The sequence below is a fragment of the Mesocricetus auratus genome, unplaced genomic scaffold (genome assembly GCF_017639785.1).
Source record: "Mesocricetus auratus isolate SY011 unplaced genomic scaffold, BCM_Maur_2.0 Super-Scaffold_4256, whole genome shotgun sequence".
Classification (NCBI taxonomy): domain Eukaryota; kingdom Metazoa; phylum Chordata; class Mammalia; order Rodentia; family Cricetidae; genus Mesocricetus; species Mesocricetus auratus.
In genome coordinates this window covers 133,535,196-133,553,667 of record NW_024429182.1, presented here as the reverse complement: position 1 = coordinate 133,553,667, position 18,472 = coordinate 133,535,196, and the positions used below count along the sequence as shown (strand labels likewise).

General features: G+C 43.2%; 1 protein-coding gene across 5 annotated transcripts in view; it reads right to left on the bottom strand.

The window, feature by feature from the left end:
• Positions 1 to 6,806: 6,806 nt before the first annotated feature.
• Positions 6,807 to 18,472, bottom strand: part of Chrna7 (cholinergic receptor nicotinic alpha 7 subunit) — a 133,064-nt gene continuing 121,398 nt past the window's right edge. For 4 of the 5 annotated variants that reach the window (XM_005084402.4, XM_040730964.1, XM_040730960.1 and 1 more), the window contains 3 exons: positions 18,365 to 18,451; positions 17,366 to 17,475; positions 9,358 to 13,276 (listed from right to left, as the gene is read on the bottom strand). In XM_005084402.4, coding sequence (XP_005084459.3) covers positions 12,758 to 13,276; positions 17,366 to 17,475; positions 18,365 to 18,451 — 716 coding nt within the window. In that variant the 3' untranslated portion in view covers positions 9,358 to 12,757. Of the gene's footprint in view, positions 8,103 to 9,357; positions 13,277 to 17,365; positions 17,476 to 18,364; positions 18,452 to 18,472 lie in introns of those variants that run through there. The other variant, XM_040730966.1, reaches the window with a different exon arrangement.

Below are 18,472 nucleotides of genomic sequence, written 5' to 3'. Positions count from 1 at the left end.
TATTCCTTTGCCAACTATTAAGATGGACACTACAAAAAGATGCAAGGATCATCTTAGCTTAGAAATTAAAATTCTGAGGGTCCCAGAATCCTAGGGTTCAAATGCCAAAATTCTGCCTTCAGGTAATGCTGTCAAAGAGTTGGTGGGTAGATAAAGTTGGACTATGCAAACAATTTTCACATATTCAAGAACTCATGAATATTAACCTATTGTAGCATGTGAATATGTTGTGACTAAAGATGCTCTCCAGCTAGACACAGCATGAAAATACCTGTTCTTAAATAAATTGGGACACAAGAGACCTTATTCCGTGTACACAAGGGGAAACCATGTGGTGTTTCAGCAAATGTGTTAAAGTTCCCTATGGGTCTTGAGATTGTGCCTGGTGACCTATGGGAAGGGGTAATGCGGACAAAATATTAAAGATTGCTTCCTGAGAATTAGAGGTAACCTATCACACTTAGAAAGCTCAAGCCAATGTCAAGAGTTAAGAGTCTACACATATTTCCAAACTAATAAAACAGGCTTCCTTCTCGACTGCAATCTTTTGTTTTTTGAGGCAGGGTTTTTTTTGTGTAGCTTTGTAGATCAGACTGGCCCCAAACTCAGAGATCTGCGAGTGCTGGGATTAAAGGCCTGTGCCACCACTGCCTGCTTGATTGCAATTTTATAAGTGACTCATTCAGGTCTTTGAACATGAATTTAAAGTGATCTACTAGTCTATTCCCATACGAATATAATTTATCAGTCTATCTGTGTCCTGATCCCAACTCTTCATTCATGCCTCAAGTGACCCAAGGACTGAGTGAGGACTGCCCTCCTGGAACACGGTGACTTCCCTGCCTAGGATTTATAGGTGAAAATCTTGAGCTTGCTTCCTGTTATGGTTGACTGGATTTTCAGAACTCCAGGCAGAACACTAGGTAGGGCTCCCAGTACCAGAGCAATGGTGAGGCACAATAAACCAAAGTCTTGGGTAAAAGCCACCAAATGCCTGGCAGGAAAATAATTTCCTGCACGAGGACTCCAGTGGGTCAGGCACTTAGGTGGCAGACTGTGCATTAGGTGTGCATGAAAGATGGCACACGCCTTCATCTAGCTCCCCTTGTAGCTGTTATAGTGGTGTTTCAGTGCTGGTAGAGAAACCCCAATGCAGCTGTGAGCTCTCAGTACTGGGAGGTAGAGGGAAGCAAAGCTTTGCCCTGGGTTCAACACTTTGAGAAACAGGGAATGTTGTGCTGAACTGTATCGACTCCTCTCTTCTAGAAGGAAGGCAGAGCAGATGGAGACAGCAGGGTCCCAGTAATGAAGAAAGCAGCACTGATAGATGTGAGCAAGATGGGAAGGGGTGGGTTGCTTTGTAACTTGGACAGTATTCTGCTTTATCTGACTTTGGGCTGATGACACAGATCTTGTTTGATCCATCTAATGGCCTTTCTGATGTTGGTGTTCTGTGAAATTGTTTATGTCCATCAGGAAAGAAATGAAGCCCAGCCAGGAGCAGGCGCTGGCTTCTGCACATCAATGGATGCTGTTTTCCTTTTCTTAAAGTTTACAGCTGTGGTTGTTACTTAACAAAGATGCTTGTCGAATCATGGCTTACCACGGTCTTTTCTTTAGAAACACAGGGAAATAATGAACTTGGAAGACGACCTTTCAAATCACAGGATGGCTGGGCAGTGGTGGTGCACACCTTTAATCCCAGCACTTGGGAGGCAGAGGCAGGCAGATCTCTGTGAGTTCAAGGCCGGGCTGGACCAACAGCCTCCAAAACAATACAGAGAAACCCTGTCTCGTAAAACAAAAACAAACAAACAAACAAAATCACAGGATGCGTAAAGAAAATGTAATAAGCAGTGTCTGTTCTAAAGGCATTGGATCTTATGACATTCAAATGATGAAATTTAGCTGAACACCACCATTTGCATCTCTCTGCTTCCTGGCCCTGGACACTGTGTGAGCAGCTAGCTCACATTACCACCACCATCCTTTCACTACCACTGTGAACTAACTCTTCAACTCAAATAAGTAATTCCTCCCTAAAGTGGATCTGAGTAAGAACGGCAACTAGCACAGAAACCCGGTGATGATGCCAGAGCAGCCGGAGCCACCTTAAAAAAAGGGTGTATCTAGAGCCCTACACATTCCTTCCTCAAGGGTAGGGGCTCTCCCGCCCCCCACACACACACCAAGAGACCCCATTGACTATGGGTCCTTCACCTTTTATACAATCAGGGAAACCTTTTCAACTGGCAGCCTGAGTCTGGAGCCCAAACAGGAGACTCTAAAGGCCAGGTGAAGCTAGGACACAATGGAAGAGATTAGGATCCTCTGGGACACAGGGTAAATTGAATAGGAGAAAACAACCCAACAGAGAAAGGGACTCACACTCTTTTGGAACAGGACTATGAGTAGCAGGCCAGACCAAAGCTAAGTCATTGGCTGCTGAAAAAGTAAAAGACTCAAACAGGGTCAAGAGTCTCCTGACATGACAGACAGAATTGTCTAAACAAAAAACGAAATTCCCCAACTATGCCAGAAGACAGGAAAATCACAATTTGAGTGAGAAAGGTAAATAGTTGTTGCCACCGTGGATGAGTCAGATGCTGGAATTACTTGGGACAACTTAACAAAACAAAACAAAAACAAAGAAAAGCTTGCACATTTAAACTAAGACTCTGCAGCTAATTGCATTCTAGAGACTCAGGCCAGCCTTCCCCTTGCAGAACCAGCAGCTATTTCCCATTGCTGCTGGTGCCTCTGTCATGGCTGAGAGCTCTCTCACACCTTGCTGTGCATGGATACCTTCTGCCTGTTCAAATGTCCTTTGTAGGAAAGCCTCAGTGTTCACATTACTGGAGTGTTCCTGATGCCTGTCCATACACACTAATGGCAGATCAGGGTTCACAGCATATATATTTTTCTTTTAAATGAAGGAAAATTTCCTTATAATTGTTCTCTGTGAAAATCATCTTGACGTTTTTTCTTTAAGAGTCTTCACGCCTTGAGCCTTGAGTGGAATCTGTTTACTTATCACCCAAGTTTCCTCGGTTGCAATTCTCTATCCCATACCTGACCTCCAAATTCTGTGCCCTATATGACCTCTAAAATTGAGGAGAATTGGTGCTGGAGAGATGGTTCAGTTCAGTGGGCAAGAGCATTTGTTGTGCAAGCTTGAGAACCTAAGGTCAAGTTCCCAGCACCCTTAAAAAAAGCCAGTAATGATTGTGTGTACCTGTAAGCCCAGCATCTGGGGGGTGGGGTCCAAGACAGGCAGATTCTGGGAGATTGCTTGCCAGCCAGGCTAGCCAAAAACAGTGAGTTTGTAGTTCAGTGAGACACACACACACACACACACACACACACACACACACACACACACACACACACACACACGGGAGGGAGGGAGAGAGAGAGAAAGAGGGAGGGAGAGAGGGCAATGATTAAGATATCATGGGCCTAGAAAGACTACCAACTGCTGTAGCCTTGGGAAGAAAATCCCAGGATCTACGAAGGGCAGGATAACCTTCCTCGCAAAATCTCACAAATGGACAAAAATAAAAGAGGGTGATCACTAGCCAATGAGAGTCCAAGTGCAAGAATAATTAGGAGAACTCAGGAAGAAGGTTCAGAGCTGCCTTTTCAGAAGAAATAGATGGACTCTGCAGAGCAGGCCAGGTCAAGCAGAAGCAAGGGGAAACTAAGAATCAAAGTAGCTACGCTAAGGAACACCTGGAGACCTAAGGAGAAACAAAGAGCCCCCACCAGGAAAGAAAAGACTCCATTAGCAAATATTGAAAAAAACACAAGGAAAATATCCAACATGACGCATTTGACTCTAATGAGAAACTGATTTGGGCAAAGAAAAAAAATAAAAACAGGGATATGATGAAAGGTGAACTGCAGACGTTGAAAACAAATGAAGAGACACAGTGACCACGATTTCGGTATAGACCTGATACATGAAAGTGTGAAGAGCTGAAAATGGGGGAATGGAGTTGAGGATGCCAACAAAACAAGTTAGCAGCAGAGAGGGAAAGTTTCAGATTTCCCAGGCAATAGACACGAATAAGACATAATTATATGTAGGATCCAAAGTGGGAGAAAAGATGGAAATACATTTTGCAGATATTTACATAGTTTATGTGAGGAGAGCAAATGAACTTCCAGAAGGTAAATATAACTTGTGAAATTATAAAAGCAACAAAGATAATCATGTTATCACAACTGGTGGGAAGTGATTACCTACACAATGAATTTCCATATTCTCATCAACATCTCTCAATGTGCCCTAAAATGGTGGTGTTCATGAGACTCTGTTGTGAATTGGGATTATGGAAGCATACAACGTAAAGTTATGCAAGAAAACTACAGAAGGATGAAAAGCAATGACACAGCTAATAATATGCGTAAGCTAGGGTTTGAGATGAAGAGCAAAAAGTAACAGAGACTGTAATCATGACACATTACGAATAGGTTAAATTCTATGTAAAATGATCAAGGTAGCCTCTGAAACACAACACAAACATTCCATTTTCACCAAAAGAATGACACATGTGCCACAAGAACAGAAACAGAGAAACTCTAAAACAGGATCCAAGAGACAATTGCTTCAGAAATTAAAAATCTATGAAAGTTATACATATCACTCATATTAAAAGGTAAATATATACTCTATAAATTCTAGAAAAACATAAAACTAAGGCCTTAAAAGAATAAAAATAAAATAAAATTTGATGTGAAGTAGTAACAAGTATAATAAATATGACCCCAGGTCCTCACATAGGGCTACCGAAGGGACAGTCTTGGCTTTGGCATTACCTGACATGAGAGGCAGCATTTGGTCTACTTAGGCCATTAGCGAAGCTCCTGGCAGACCCTGATCCTGTACTGATCTGGGGGAGAGGTGTGAGTGCCTTTTGCTGTAACAAAATGGCTCTGGATGGCCTCCTGGGGTGGGGACAAGTTGCCAGAATGACCAAGCTATGATCAGATGTGGCAGACTCAGCAATCCATCTGCCTGAGAAGACAAGGAGCTGGCATTGGGGCCATTCCTCAGTAACAAAACCTCCATAAACTTTCGTAAATGGTGGGCCCTCAGAGATCTGGACTGTTGAGCACAGAGATGTGGGGGTGGGTGTGGGGTTGCTCTGAGCTGCATGGGGACCCCCACCTCTGTATCCCAGCAGCCCACACCTTATCTATGCATCTCTTCCATTTGGCTTATCCAGACTTGGACACCTTTTAATAGCAGACAAAGGCAACTGAAATAGGTCCCCCGAGTTCTCCTAGATAATGAGAAGATCCTAGAAAAGGCCTTACCGAACCTCTATTTTATAGTCAAATCTGAAAAACCTGTGAGTAGTTTGGGGTTACTTCTTTTTCAAGGGATGGGCTACATCTATGAGTCTGAGTCCTGTGGTGTCTGCTCTACTTTGGGCAGTTAGTGTCAGGAATAAGTTAAATTAATAAGACATCCAGCAGATACTGGAAGACCAGTAGTTGCAGAAAAGCTCTGGGAAATATCACCTGAGTACCAGAAGAAACAGTTTGCTGCTTCTACAAGCAGGTAAGGACTTGCCAAGCGCCCACTAAGAAAAGGCAGCTGTGAGCTCGGTTTTAAAAATAATCTCATGTGAATTTAAGAGGAAGATTTTAAATAGAACCAAAATAAAGTACTATATATCAAAACATACAGCCAGCTGTTACATTTCGATTATGACAAAGTTCAGGACTTCATATACTAAAGAACAAGAATATATAGAACCAAGACACCTGGTGGTATAAACCTGTAACACCAGCACTCAGGAGGCTGAGAGATGGGAGGATCATGAATTCAAGGCCAGCACAGACTGTGTAGCAAGGCCCTGATGCAAAATTATAATTAGAAAAAAGTAAGGAAATAGCCACAGGTATCTGCTTACTGAAAAACCTACCACACAGTTGCAAAGAAGCTCTGACATGAATTAGTCCCACAGACACTATGCAAATAAAAGCAGTTGGTCCCCAGGAGATGAACTCTGTGATTACATTCACATGAAGTTTATGAACTAGTCAATTTCACGTACATAGAAGGCAGACTTGTGGTTTTTCAGGAAATGGGGAAGATGAGATGGGACCTAGTGTGGACGGTGAGAAGTTCCACAGTGACAGGATTAGAAGATCATGATGGCTTCACATGACTTGAATGAGCTGACACCATTGAACTGTATACTTATAAATGGTTATGATGATCATTTTTAAGTCATATGTTATTTTACCCCAATATAAACACATCGAAATGTTTTTGAAAGAAAAGGGAAAACAAAATATTAAAATAGAGCAACAGACAAAGTAGCCATAAACTTATGAACAGCAAAATACTAAATTTAGGAGGATGAGGAAGATGACTTGGTCACACAAGCATGGGGACTTAACCTCAATCTCTGGAGCTGGATGTACCAGAACTTCCAGAACTGGTGGGTGGACACACATTCCTGGGGCTTGCTGTTGGACGGTCTAGTTTAACTGGTAAACCGCGGCTTCAGTGACAGATGATAGCTCAAGAAATAAAGTTGACAGTGATTGAGGAAGTTACTCAACATCAACCTCAGATGCCACATACTTGGTCATACACTCAGACACACACACACACACACACACACACACACACACACAGAGCAAACTAAACTGAAGTTAATTAGAAACAAGCTTGGCATGCCAATCCCAGCTTCCTCACCCTTCCCTCCTCCCCTGTGCCCCATCAACCCCCCAAATCCCTACCCCATCCCTCCTCTGCTCCCCAGGGAGGGTGAGGCCTTCCATGGGGAATCTTCAAAGTCTGTCATATCATCCCGGGCAGGGCCTAGACACTCCCTAGGCACATGATCTTAAAAGATGAAGAAAAAGATAAATGATGAAGATCTGGGCAGAACTGTAGACTGTTTCATATTCTTGTGACTCCCAAAGTAGACCATGCTGACAATGTGGGGTGTACACAAAGTCTCATAGAGACTGAACCTACAGAGAGCCAGGACTCTGGGGCTCCTTTTCCAACTCATGAGATACTCAGTGTAGCAGAAGGTCAAAAAGATGAAAAAGAAGTAATTATCAATGGGGGTCACAGTGGCTAGGTTAGTCTGGAGAGGACTGGGGAGCATTTAAGTATGAAGGAACAAGAGAAGGTAAGGAAGGTGTAGAAGAAACCATGAGACCTACCCAAGCCACAGTCACCCTGCCCAGGTGCCCAGGCCAGCCTGCATGAGCATGTGCGGCAGGCACTTCTTCCCTGAACCAAGCCTGCCTCTATGCCCAGAGACTGCTGATGAAGAGACACCTGACCAGAGACACCAATGAGAAAAGGACATACAGTAGTCACCCGCCTGAGCCAACAGGACCTTGGGAGGGGGTATAAAGGCAGGTCTAACACCCTTAATAAACATGTCTGCACCAATCTATGCTACTCACTGACCCTCAGTGCCTGAGTTGTTGGTGCTGAGTCTTCTCACCCCTTCCTCCAAGGGGTGCCTGAGCCAGGGTCACCCACAACATAAAGAGAAGGTAAGTTCCTCAAGGAAGGATTACATCCTGAAACTTGTACCCATCCAATCATGTTATGGTTAACATGTCCGAAGGTCTTCCCTCGTGCTATTCTTGTGGTGGGATGAACATTTGGCGCATTCGGGCTGTCTTGTTGGTTTGCCTCAGTGGCTCTGAACATTCAGGGATGGCAGGAATTCATGTCTTGGACCCTTGAAGAGGAAATAAGGGTGGAGAAGACTGCACCTCCAGCAATAGTGTGGTTTGCACTGCCCCGTTTTGTTGTTGCCAACTTGACATATACTAGTGTCATCTGTGAGGAGGGCACTCAATTGGGAGACTGCCTTCATCAAATCAGACTGGCCTCTAGATAATTCTGTGGGGCATAGTCTTGAAAAAGGACTAGTGTGGAATGGCCCAATCCACTGTTGGTGATGCCATCCCTGGGCAGGCAATCCTGAGCGGTATAAAAAAAAAAAGCAGGCTGAGCAAACCATGGTAGCAAGCCATTAAGCAGCACTCCTCCCTTCTGCTTCAGATCTTGCCTTGAGTTCCTGCACTGACCCTCTCACCGATGGGCAGGGCTGTGGAAGAGAAAACCAAATTAGCCCTTTCCTCCAGAAGTTGCTTTTTATACCTGTCTTCTGCTGTAACCAGCAAGTGCTGCCTCAGCCTAGGGACAGATAGGACCCAGAAGTCAGGTCCCCAAAGTCATGTCTAAGGATCTGTGTTCAAATTGTGTGTGTGTGTTCAACTCATTACACACAGAAGAAATACAATTAAAAATGACAAAACATCACCACAAATACCAAGTCGGAGATCCTAAAGCTTATGTTGAAAACTGTACAACTCTGCTTAAAGATTGATGTGATTAATTTTAAAATAAAATTGCAAATTAAATTGGCTTTGGTGGTGCATTCCTATGATCCAGCTCACAGAAGCTGAAGCAGGAGAATTTTGAGTTCCAGACTCGCTTGGGATACAGTAAGAGCTCCTGTCTAGAAAACACAGACATTGACACAGACATACACACATAAACACAGTGGGATGCAGAAAGAGCTCCTGTATAGAAAACACAGATACAGACACAGACAGACAGACAGACAGACAGACAGACAGACAGACACACACACACACACACACACACACAGATACAGAAAGAACTCCTATCTAGAAAACATAGATATTAACACAGACAGACAGACACACAGTGGGATGCAGGAAGAGCTCTACTATAGAAAATGCAGATATAGACACAGACAGACAGACAGACAGACAGACACACACACATACAACTAAAATTGACAACAAATGTTCTAGAAGAGCTAATTTGTTTGATCTGAGAAATTCAGAAACACGGACAGCTCTTAGGCAGTTCTTGTAAACTTAAGTAGATAATGACTTTAAAACCAATTACAATCTCCCTCAGTGTCCTTAGGAATATGGCCCCCACAACCCTCTCATTTATATTATACAATCTGTAGGTTAAGTATAAAGTAAATGATATGTACATGCTATATCTCATTAACAGAGGAATAACATGAAGGCTGAGTATGCCCAGTAAAGTTGTGATTTTTGAATATTTTTCACCCACAGTTGATTGAATCCAAAGATACACAAAACAAGCTATAAATTGATTAATCTTAATTATGAACATTAACAGCCCAAATCATAAGACAGTGTAGCCATCACTTCAGGAATATATTATAAGATCACCTTAATTTTTCTGTTAATGAAACCTTCTGCTGGATAAATTGAAATTTCTGGTATTTTCTGTGGATACTGGGAAGGCTTTGACAGAAAGACACTATTCTGATTTTTCCCAGAGAGCAGTAATAGTTGAGAGGATACATGGATAATTTTTATTATAATGAAAAAAATACATGTCTTTATACAAGTAAAATTGGGGGTCACTGAGAACAAGAACAAGACAATATGCAAACAAGCCAATTACTGTTCTCAAGTGCAACTGATTAGAAAAAGAAACAAAGGAAGGACAACTTAAAAGAATATCTTGGAAACAAAATGATCACAATTATGATGACTAACATACAAAACGCAACTACTTTCCTGTGCATTCGGCTAGATAACAAAATTAAGGCATCCGACTGAAAATGGCAACCAATTGATAAGATACCCAGAAATGAACAGCAAGAAATTCATAGGACTTTTCTGGATAGTCCTACTGACTACATAAAATTAGGTTTGAATACAAGCTGAAATTGTGGAGTTCCCAAACAGGAAGACCCGCTGTGTAAATCAGATGCTTCTGACACAGAGAGTAAAAGGGAGGGAGCAGATGAGAGCATCCACTTAAAAATATTCATACTAATATGAGTAAAGCTTTGGAAATCAACAGCATTGAGGAGGATTAATCAACAAGGCAGAACAGCACTTAAAGAAACTTAATTTCCACAGAAGGTGAGAATCCAAAAGGAGTCAAGACTTTCATTGTATTACAGAAAGGCTTTATTATATGCCTGGTGTACCAGTAGCCACGCTTGGGGAAAAATAACTAGATCTTTATAATTTCTTAGAATGAATCTTGAATGAAAAGTTATAAAGGTAAACAAATGAAAATATTGTTTTAGAGAGAAAATATGAGTAAATATATTTGTAAACTCAACATGGAGAAGACCTCCTAGAGGGCAATCTCATGTTCTACAAAGGGAAATATGAATAAACTAGCAACATAGAGTTTTAAATTTTCTATATGTCAATAAATACACAGTCAATAAATAGCATCAAAAATAAATGCCAAATAAAAATTCAAAGAATAAAGTAACTGACATTTTTATAAAATAGAAATATAAAATTGAAATTACCAAAATATATTTGAAAAATTCAACCTTGCTCATGGTAAAATGAACTAAAATCAGAATATTGTTGCCGCATCATTTTTGCCCAGATAGATTGGGAAGGGAAAAATTAAATATGCAAACATTTAACACCAGAAAGCTGAGAATCTGGCCCTTTAAACTGTACTCTGGGTGGGGGTATCCACTGACCAATTCACAGAGGACCATCTGGAAATATTTATTAAAAGTCTAATGCGCATAGTCTTACACCCAGTAGGTCCATTTCTAAACTGAAATTTATACCAAGATACAGTCACAAAAAATATGGCACAGTATGCACCAAAATGCTAACTACAGACTTGTGTATAAAAATAAAACCTGGAAATATTGTAGCTATGTGTTCACAGCTAAAAGCCTAACTCAACGAATTGTAAGCCACAGATGGAATGGAACACTAAGCAGCTATTAAGAGGAATGAGGTAGACCTTTAGATGTCATTACGGAAAGCTCTATAGGACAAAACACTAGCTCTCTAGGACAAAGCACCTTTCAAGCACGAGCTCTAGAAAAGCAACAACAAAGTCTCTCTACCTTCTCCTCCTTCTTTCTGTCACCACCTTTCCTTTTTCGTCTCTAAAACTGTTCCTAGGAGGAAATGGGAGCTAGGGGGAGACAATTTTGAACCACATACATCTTCTAACTATGAGCACAGCTAGTTTTTATCATTATTTTTACAGTGTCAATAATTGTCAGATAGTCAAAGCAAAGGCTAGCGTTTGATTTTTAACTAACAGTAAGACACAAAAACCTGGTCTTAAGGTTTCAGAACACACTTATTTGTTTCCAATTACTTTAATAAAAGACATAACACTTACTTTAATAAGAAAACATAATACCAGCAAAAAAAAAATACTGTGCATCATTTGTTGATACTGGATGTAACAGATGCATGTTGGGAAAGACCCAGGTACAGATGGTGAGTGGTGAAATCAACAAAGTCTCCGTATTTGTCCACATCTCTCTATACTATTTCCTCTTTTCAGCCACACACACGCACACACACACACACACACACACACACACACACACACACACACACGCCCACATACACACAGGGTATCACCAAGCCTTCATCTAATTAATGGCTGGGAAAAGTGTTGGTTTGGTTTTGTGGTATTGTTTGTTGTTTTGAGAAAACTAATCATCCCTCATGATTTTATGATTCCATCTCTGGGGCTGTAAGATTAATTTTTTGGAGGAGCTTTTCTTGAAGAAACCTCAGACCCCATTAACAAACAAGAGATGAAATACAAACAGACCAGTGTGCGCTACAGAGTGAGACCCTAACTTGGAAGAGAAAAGCATACACACAACAACACCCTGTTGGATCCATGCACTGACTGAGTCAACTTCACGCCTGAAGCCATGGGAAGGCGGCTCCCAGAAGGAAGCCAGATCCTGATGGCACTAGCTTGGTATCCAGACGGACTACATCACCCCTCCCCAGCTCTGGGCACAAAGTAGCGCAGAGGGCCTCACCTGCTTCCCTCTAGCCCCAACAAGGGGGGAAGCGACAGGATATGTTCACTTGGTGCACTCTTGTACAGACACACAGACTTCTGAGGCTAGTGAAGCATGACATGCAGAGCAACTAACACACTCTTATTTTAAAAACACGCACAAAAAGGTTTAGCTCAGCGTCAGCTACTTGCTGGTTAACACTCAGAACTCTATTTGTCCTACAGATTTTGCCCAATAAAACGGACTCACTTAACCTCTCAGGAGAGGGACATACCATGAAGCTTGGGATCTACAGGGGCCACAGCCTCCAAATGCTTTTGGCTAGGATTAGTCCTAGTTTAGAACTGACAGTACAGATCTACAGGAATCAGCTTGATCAAAATTTCATGTAGCAGGCCAACATTCTCACCAGTATAAAGTTGGTAATTGGTAAAGACAAAAATAAAAAAAAATTAAAATCATAGCAAAACCTGCAGAGAATTGAATTTGTGTTTGCTTTCCTTTTCCAAGAACGTTGTTGAAATTGACTCAGTGAGTGCTGCTTAGACTGGCTTTTCACTCAGGTCTGTGCACGGCACAGGCAGACAGTGAATTCTTGTGTGAGCCTGTGACAAGGGGCATGCAGGCATGCAACACCAACGGGACAGGCCTCTACTGGCTGACTAGAACCACTGAGATCTGTCCTGCAGGGCTGTCCAGACAGTGCTAATGACCACTTAGTGCCCCTGCTGAGGACAAGGCTATGCCAATGGTAAGTGTAAGAGAAGAAAACAGAAGGGTGCAGAAATCTTTTTAGTTAAAGTAACCAGGAAACTAAGTCTCAAGACTGACAGCTACACAAATTCTTCAGTTGTTCCACTTCGGGTTAGGACCCCAATTCTCACCCTCCAGATACGTTCCCTATCTCCCATGCAGTGATATTAAGCAAAGTCTTTGGAGACAGCCTCCACGAAATTTGGGGCCGACATGAGGATACCAATGGTGCAGATGATGGTAAAGACAGAAAAGGCCATGAGGCACAGGCGGTCCACCACACAGGCTGCAAACTTCCACTCACTGCAGACCACTTCACTCTCATCCTGGCAGCGGAAGCGGTTGGCGATATAGCGGACCTCTTCCAGGATTTTGACCAGGTCAGGGTCCCCATCAGAGGGGTGTGCACCACGCAGGAGGTGCTCATCATGTGTTGGAGAGCAGGCCAAACGACCACACACAACCCCAGAGTCTGGAGTTGGCGCACAGTGCATGCCCTCCAGGCCTCGGAAGCCAATGTAGAGCAGGTTGCCATTGCTGGTGGGTGGCCCAGCGCCTGCGCTCAGCTCCACGCTGGCCAGGCTACAGCGTCGAGCCTTGTGTTGACAGGCTGGCCTCACCTTGTCCTCCCTGGGCCTCTTCATGCGCAGGAACCATGCACACCAGTTCAGAAGAATAATCCTGGTCTGCAAAGACAACAGGATGTCAAGAACTGCCCAGAGTTGTGTATTGGCAGAACCCCACAGCAATGTGAACCCACAGGGGAAGCTTGATTTACAGATCCTGGGGAGTACAGACTCTCCTGTCTTCTTATTGAATTTGTACAGCAAAACAGTGAGGAAGCCTTGCAAGAAGGGAGTCGCATGTGAGGTAAGAATATGACCTACGTATGTTTATCACTGTGGGAACAAACAAGTTCCCCTGGGGTGGACATATTACACCCTCTATGAGAGAAAAAGGCAGCTAGCTCAGTAAGAATGCTTGAGATGTAACAGGGAAAGTCGTTTTCTTTTCTGAACCTTCCTGTTTTATTCCCAGGAACCTTAGATCTAATGCCCTGGCTCCCATACAGACTGTGAGGAGCCTTGGAAGGTCAATACAGGCTAAGTGAAGCTCTGTAATATATCAAATACACAGTGGATTCCCAGCTTGGAGCACCTTCACGGTTCTGACTTCAGATAACCACATCTTTTGTGAGATCCCCTATCTTTGCACAGTCGGTTTTAAAAATTGTGCCAAAATTACCGAGACAATCAGTGAGAAACAGAAAATGAGGTGGTAGTCTCTAATCTGTTCCCAGGAGTCAAGAGAGGATGCTCCATGGATGCTAGACTGTGAAGACAAAGGCATGCGGTAATTTGTTTTAACCTGTGTAAATGGGCTGCTGGGTCTCAGAGCCCTAAGGAAGAAACAGCTAAGACATTAATATGGAAGAAAGGTTAGGTGCTTTGAACCCAACTCATTAGGCTCTGATGATAAGCAATTAAAATCAGGTTTGGGACAGTATATGGAAAAGGCAGAAACAGGTGTTAGCACACTTCCTATGAACAGTCCAGGCCATGAAGGTCCTCTGACAACAGTGTCCCTGCTGGTGTGCACATAATGAGTGCATGAGTTGGCGGGTTTGAGTGATGCCTAAAAAAATTTATAAATTGTTTTTAAAAGGCTGAGGGCTGTAGTTGGGTATTGGAATCATAGTTTATCAACCTGGCCCTTTGAGTTTTATAAATGTACAGTGTCTGGTGCAGAGAAAATAGTGAAGCTACCCTGAGAAGTTATAGATTTTGTGTTCTGAGACACTGAACCCTCAATCTGGACAAAGAAGATTCTTGAGAACAGTCCCAGCATGTGAAAGGTGGGCCTTTTCCTAAGACACCTTCATGTTCATCTTGACTTATGATCGCAGGAAAATTTTCCCAGCCTCCCATCTGTAGGGGAAAAAGTAACTTGTGAAGTTCATGTCTGCAGTGCTTGCTTTCTTAGAAGTCATTTTCATGGTATCTTATCAAAAATGCAAAAAAGCTGATCTGTAGATAGTGAGAAGCACAAGAAATGTCAAGCTTAGGGTCCCCAGGGCTGGGAAGCCTTTCACAGCCTTATACTTCCAGTGTGGAGACTGCATTAGGGAAAGTCCACAGAGTAAGGACTTTTCAAAATTAGAAAAAAGCAGAGGCCACAGATACCTTCTCATGAAGCTGAACATCCATCTCAGTTGTCTGGAGTCACCAAAGGAAAATAAATTCCCCATTTTACAGGTACACGGAGACTCAGACGATACTGAACTGCCTCAAGGTCAGCCCTTTGCTGCAAGCCTCACCTACCAAGGGTGCCCCGGGGCTCTCTTCAGAACTCCTATGAGACTTAGCCTAATCCTCTTTCAGAAGACACCGGAAGGCCTGTGCTAGATCTCAAAGGAGGCTGTCAAACTCTAACTGAATCTGGACCCAGAGGCAGCTGTACACTCAAAAGCCCAGCAGGATTGGTCGTTTTTCCTGACTGGTGGGGGGGGGGCGCTGGCATGTATTCTCTGAGATGCATCTGCAGCTAGTATGATCTATGTCCCCAAGTCTATTTTGAATTCCATGGCCTGAATCATTAGCTTTCAAGGACAACACATCTCCAAACCTGGAATTATCCTCTTGGTGCTTATCAAACTGTGCTCATGACCTCTTCTGTTAGCCTACAGTTTTGCCGTTACTTGAGCAAATGTCACATAATACCACTGCACCCGACAGTATCTTCTTCATAATAGCAACGGACCACAGTAAGAGTCCCTTGGAAACTGTTTATGTTTCAAAGACACATGGAATGAATGGAAAATGCTGCATGCTTTATAAAACAAGAGAAACACACACTTATGTTTTACTTGCAGCTAACTGGTTTTAACAACCTTTTATTCTGAAAGGCTTGTAATAGACAAATGCTTTTAATTAAGATTCTGGGAGAATAAAGTGGTACCAGTTCATTAAAAATGGTTTTGTGTCTCTGTGTGCCAGTTCCTTTATCGTCACACCAGCCAAGATACTCATAGAAATAAGAATGAGTGTATTTTTTGTCTTAGCATAAACACTAGAAGAAAAATAGGAAATTCATTAAAATGGTTGTTGTGGAATAGTATTTTGACCGGGCAAAGATGTGTTATATTTGTTTATGCTGCATTTGTTTAATTATGTAAAGATATGCTGCTTTTCTTTCACCTTGCCTGCCTAAGGTACCTGACTGGTCTGATACAAAGCTGCAGGGCCAGTGTTAGGCAGGAGAAGGACCAGCTGTCAGGAAGACAGGATAAATAGGAGAAATTTAGACTCAAAAAGAACGAGAGAAGAGAGGAGAGAACAAGGGATAAAGAGAGAGATGCCCAGGGCCGGCTAGCCAGGAAGCCAGCAGACAAGATAAGACACGGAAGAAGCAGGAAAAGCAGGGCATACAGAAAGAAAAGGTAAAAAGCTCTGAGGCAAAAGATAGACAAAGGAAAACAGGTTAATTTAAGAGAGCTAGCCAGCAATGAGTCTAAATGAGGCTAAGCATTCAAAACTAGTAAGTCCTGAGTCATGATCTGGAGCTGGTTGGTGGCCTAAGAGAAAAGGCCCAGTACAAATAGTTATCAACTTTGGTAGTTACAAAGGACTGGAGTAAAATGGAAGGAAAACTTGCTTTACTCTTACTTTTGAAACAGGTAATGTGAACTCTGCTTCAAATGGATAGACAGGCAGAAAGACATGTCAGTCAATCCTACCTTAGTTCACCCTATGGTATACAGGATGCTGAGGAGAGACTACAGGGGAGGGTGTCTCAGCTTTGTGAGAGAACTGATGGCTTCTAAAGCAATGCAGCACTGAGACACCCAGTGAGACTGAGCACATTCTACAGCTGTGATGGTTATGTGAGACTTTATTACACATATAAGGCAAGTACAGTCTGAGAGGAACTAGCATTCTTACAAGGCCACTGGAAAATAAATAGTACCCTTTCCTAAGTTAGGGCCGCTGTAAGGTATTGTGCACTGTCTTCAGAAGGCTGGAAGTCCTTTGTTTTGCTGGGGATCTACAGGCATCATTTGCCTTATGCTGCATTTTGGCATGTGGGTGGTTCCTAGATTTCCTCTGGCCTTGAGCGGGACTGAATGGGTCTTCAGACAAGCTCCTTTTGGGATGGAGAGGGATGCTCTTCTTATCCTCAAACAGGAAGACAAGGGCTATCTGCAAGGCTCACTAGTGGCTGTTGTGGGGGGCGGTCAGGAAGGCTCTCCTCTACCTTGGGTTTCACTCTGGAAAGGTGTGAGAAAGTCTGGGCTCAGACTAAACCCTAGTCAAGGTCTCTGGGCATCAGCCAAGTGCAGAGGTTCAGACCCTAGGTCCTGAAATGCCACGGAAGGTGAGAATCGGCAGATAACAGTGCCTGTCGTATGCCTGCAGGTATAGGAAAATGATAGTGCTTTCCGGGCTGAGAACTCATCCATTTCCTTATGCTTTTCACTCCCCAGTCTGCTGGGAAGACCTGCCATGTTGCTTCACGGCCGCTCTCATACACAGTACTCCTCAGCGGCCAGTGGCCATGTGGAAGCAGACGTTTTAAAGCACAATCCTAGCAGGACACACAAGCAGCCAATGTGGAGTCCTGACCTGGGATGTCAGTATAAACACTGCCACGTCCACAGCACCATCCTCAGAGATACACAGAGGGCTGAGATCTGCTTAGGGACCTAGACCATAGACAACCACAAAAGGATCTCCCTTTCAGGGAGAGCTGCCGCTCTACAGGGATACAGCACATACCCACTTGGGCATTTTGCCACCATCAGGGTCATGGTGATGATATCGCAACACAATCACTGTCACCACCACAGACAGGCCCACGATGATCATGGTGCTGGCGAAGTACTGTGCTGTAAAGAGAGGAGAGGCCGTGAGAAGCCTGGGCCCCAGCAGCACCTACTGTGTGGTTGTACTAAAAAACAGGTTGTAGCCTAATACCCACACTCCTGGTGGAAAGGGACAGCCTAGACCTGAATGACTTCACTCCACACCACAAAAGAGAACTCTGCCCCTGAAGCCTAACCATCTCTGACGGCATACAATTCCCATCCCCGTGACATACTGGACTAGGAATGGAGCCCTAGCTGCAGCAGTGAGAATTGAAAGCTAACCTTGTCATGTAAATGTCACAGGAACTCATTTGTTTCTATCTAGAAAACTATGTAAATATGGAGTCCTGTTTCTGTCTCTTATCCCTGGGCAGAAACACCTATCCTAGACAAAACCTTTGTTCCACTCCCATTTCTCTAAACACTTTAATAGATACTGAGTGATCTCAGGAGATAGTAGCTAAGAATTAAAGTATGTGCTTTAGTAAAAAAAAATATCTCAAACTGTAAAGTCTTTGGCTCTAGAGCAGACGAGCGGGAGTAATACAGGACACATATGCATGCTCACCCTCCCTGTCTCTTGAGGTGAGTCATGCTATATTCCTCCGGCTAGTCTTAAACTCCTGAATCCTGTAGTCCTCCTGACTCACCATCACAAATACTGAGACTACAGGTACATACCACCATTCATGGCCATTTCTTCAGTTTAAAGGCAAGCCACAAATTTGGACATCCCTTTCCCTCTTTCTTGGGACTAGGTATAGGTCACAGTGTTTTGTAATAGTTACAGCAAGACATGTTTGCACAGCAGAGGACAGAGGGACAGACTAAGTCTCTGGACCTTGAAGGACCCTTTCCTCCTCCATGCACCTGTTGGAAAATTGTAGGTATACCTGAGTCCTTGTCTTACCTATCAAAGGCACAGAATCAGATGTTGCAGGCATGATCTCAGCCACAAGCAGCATGAAGACGGTCAGAGAAAGCAAGACAGTTATTCCTGAAACAAAAACGTGAGGAG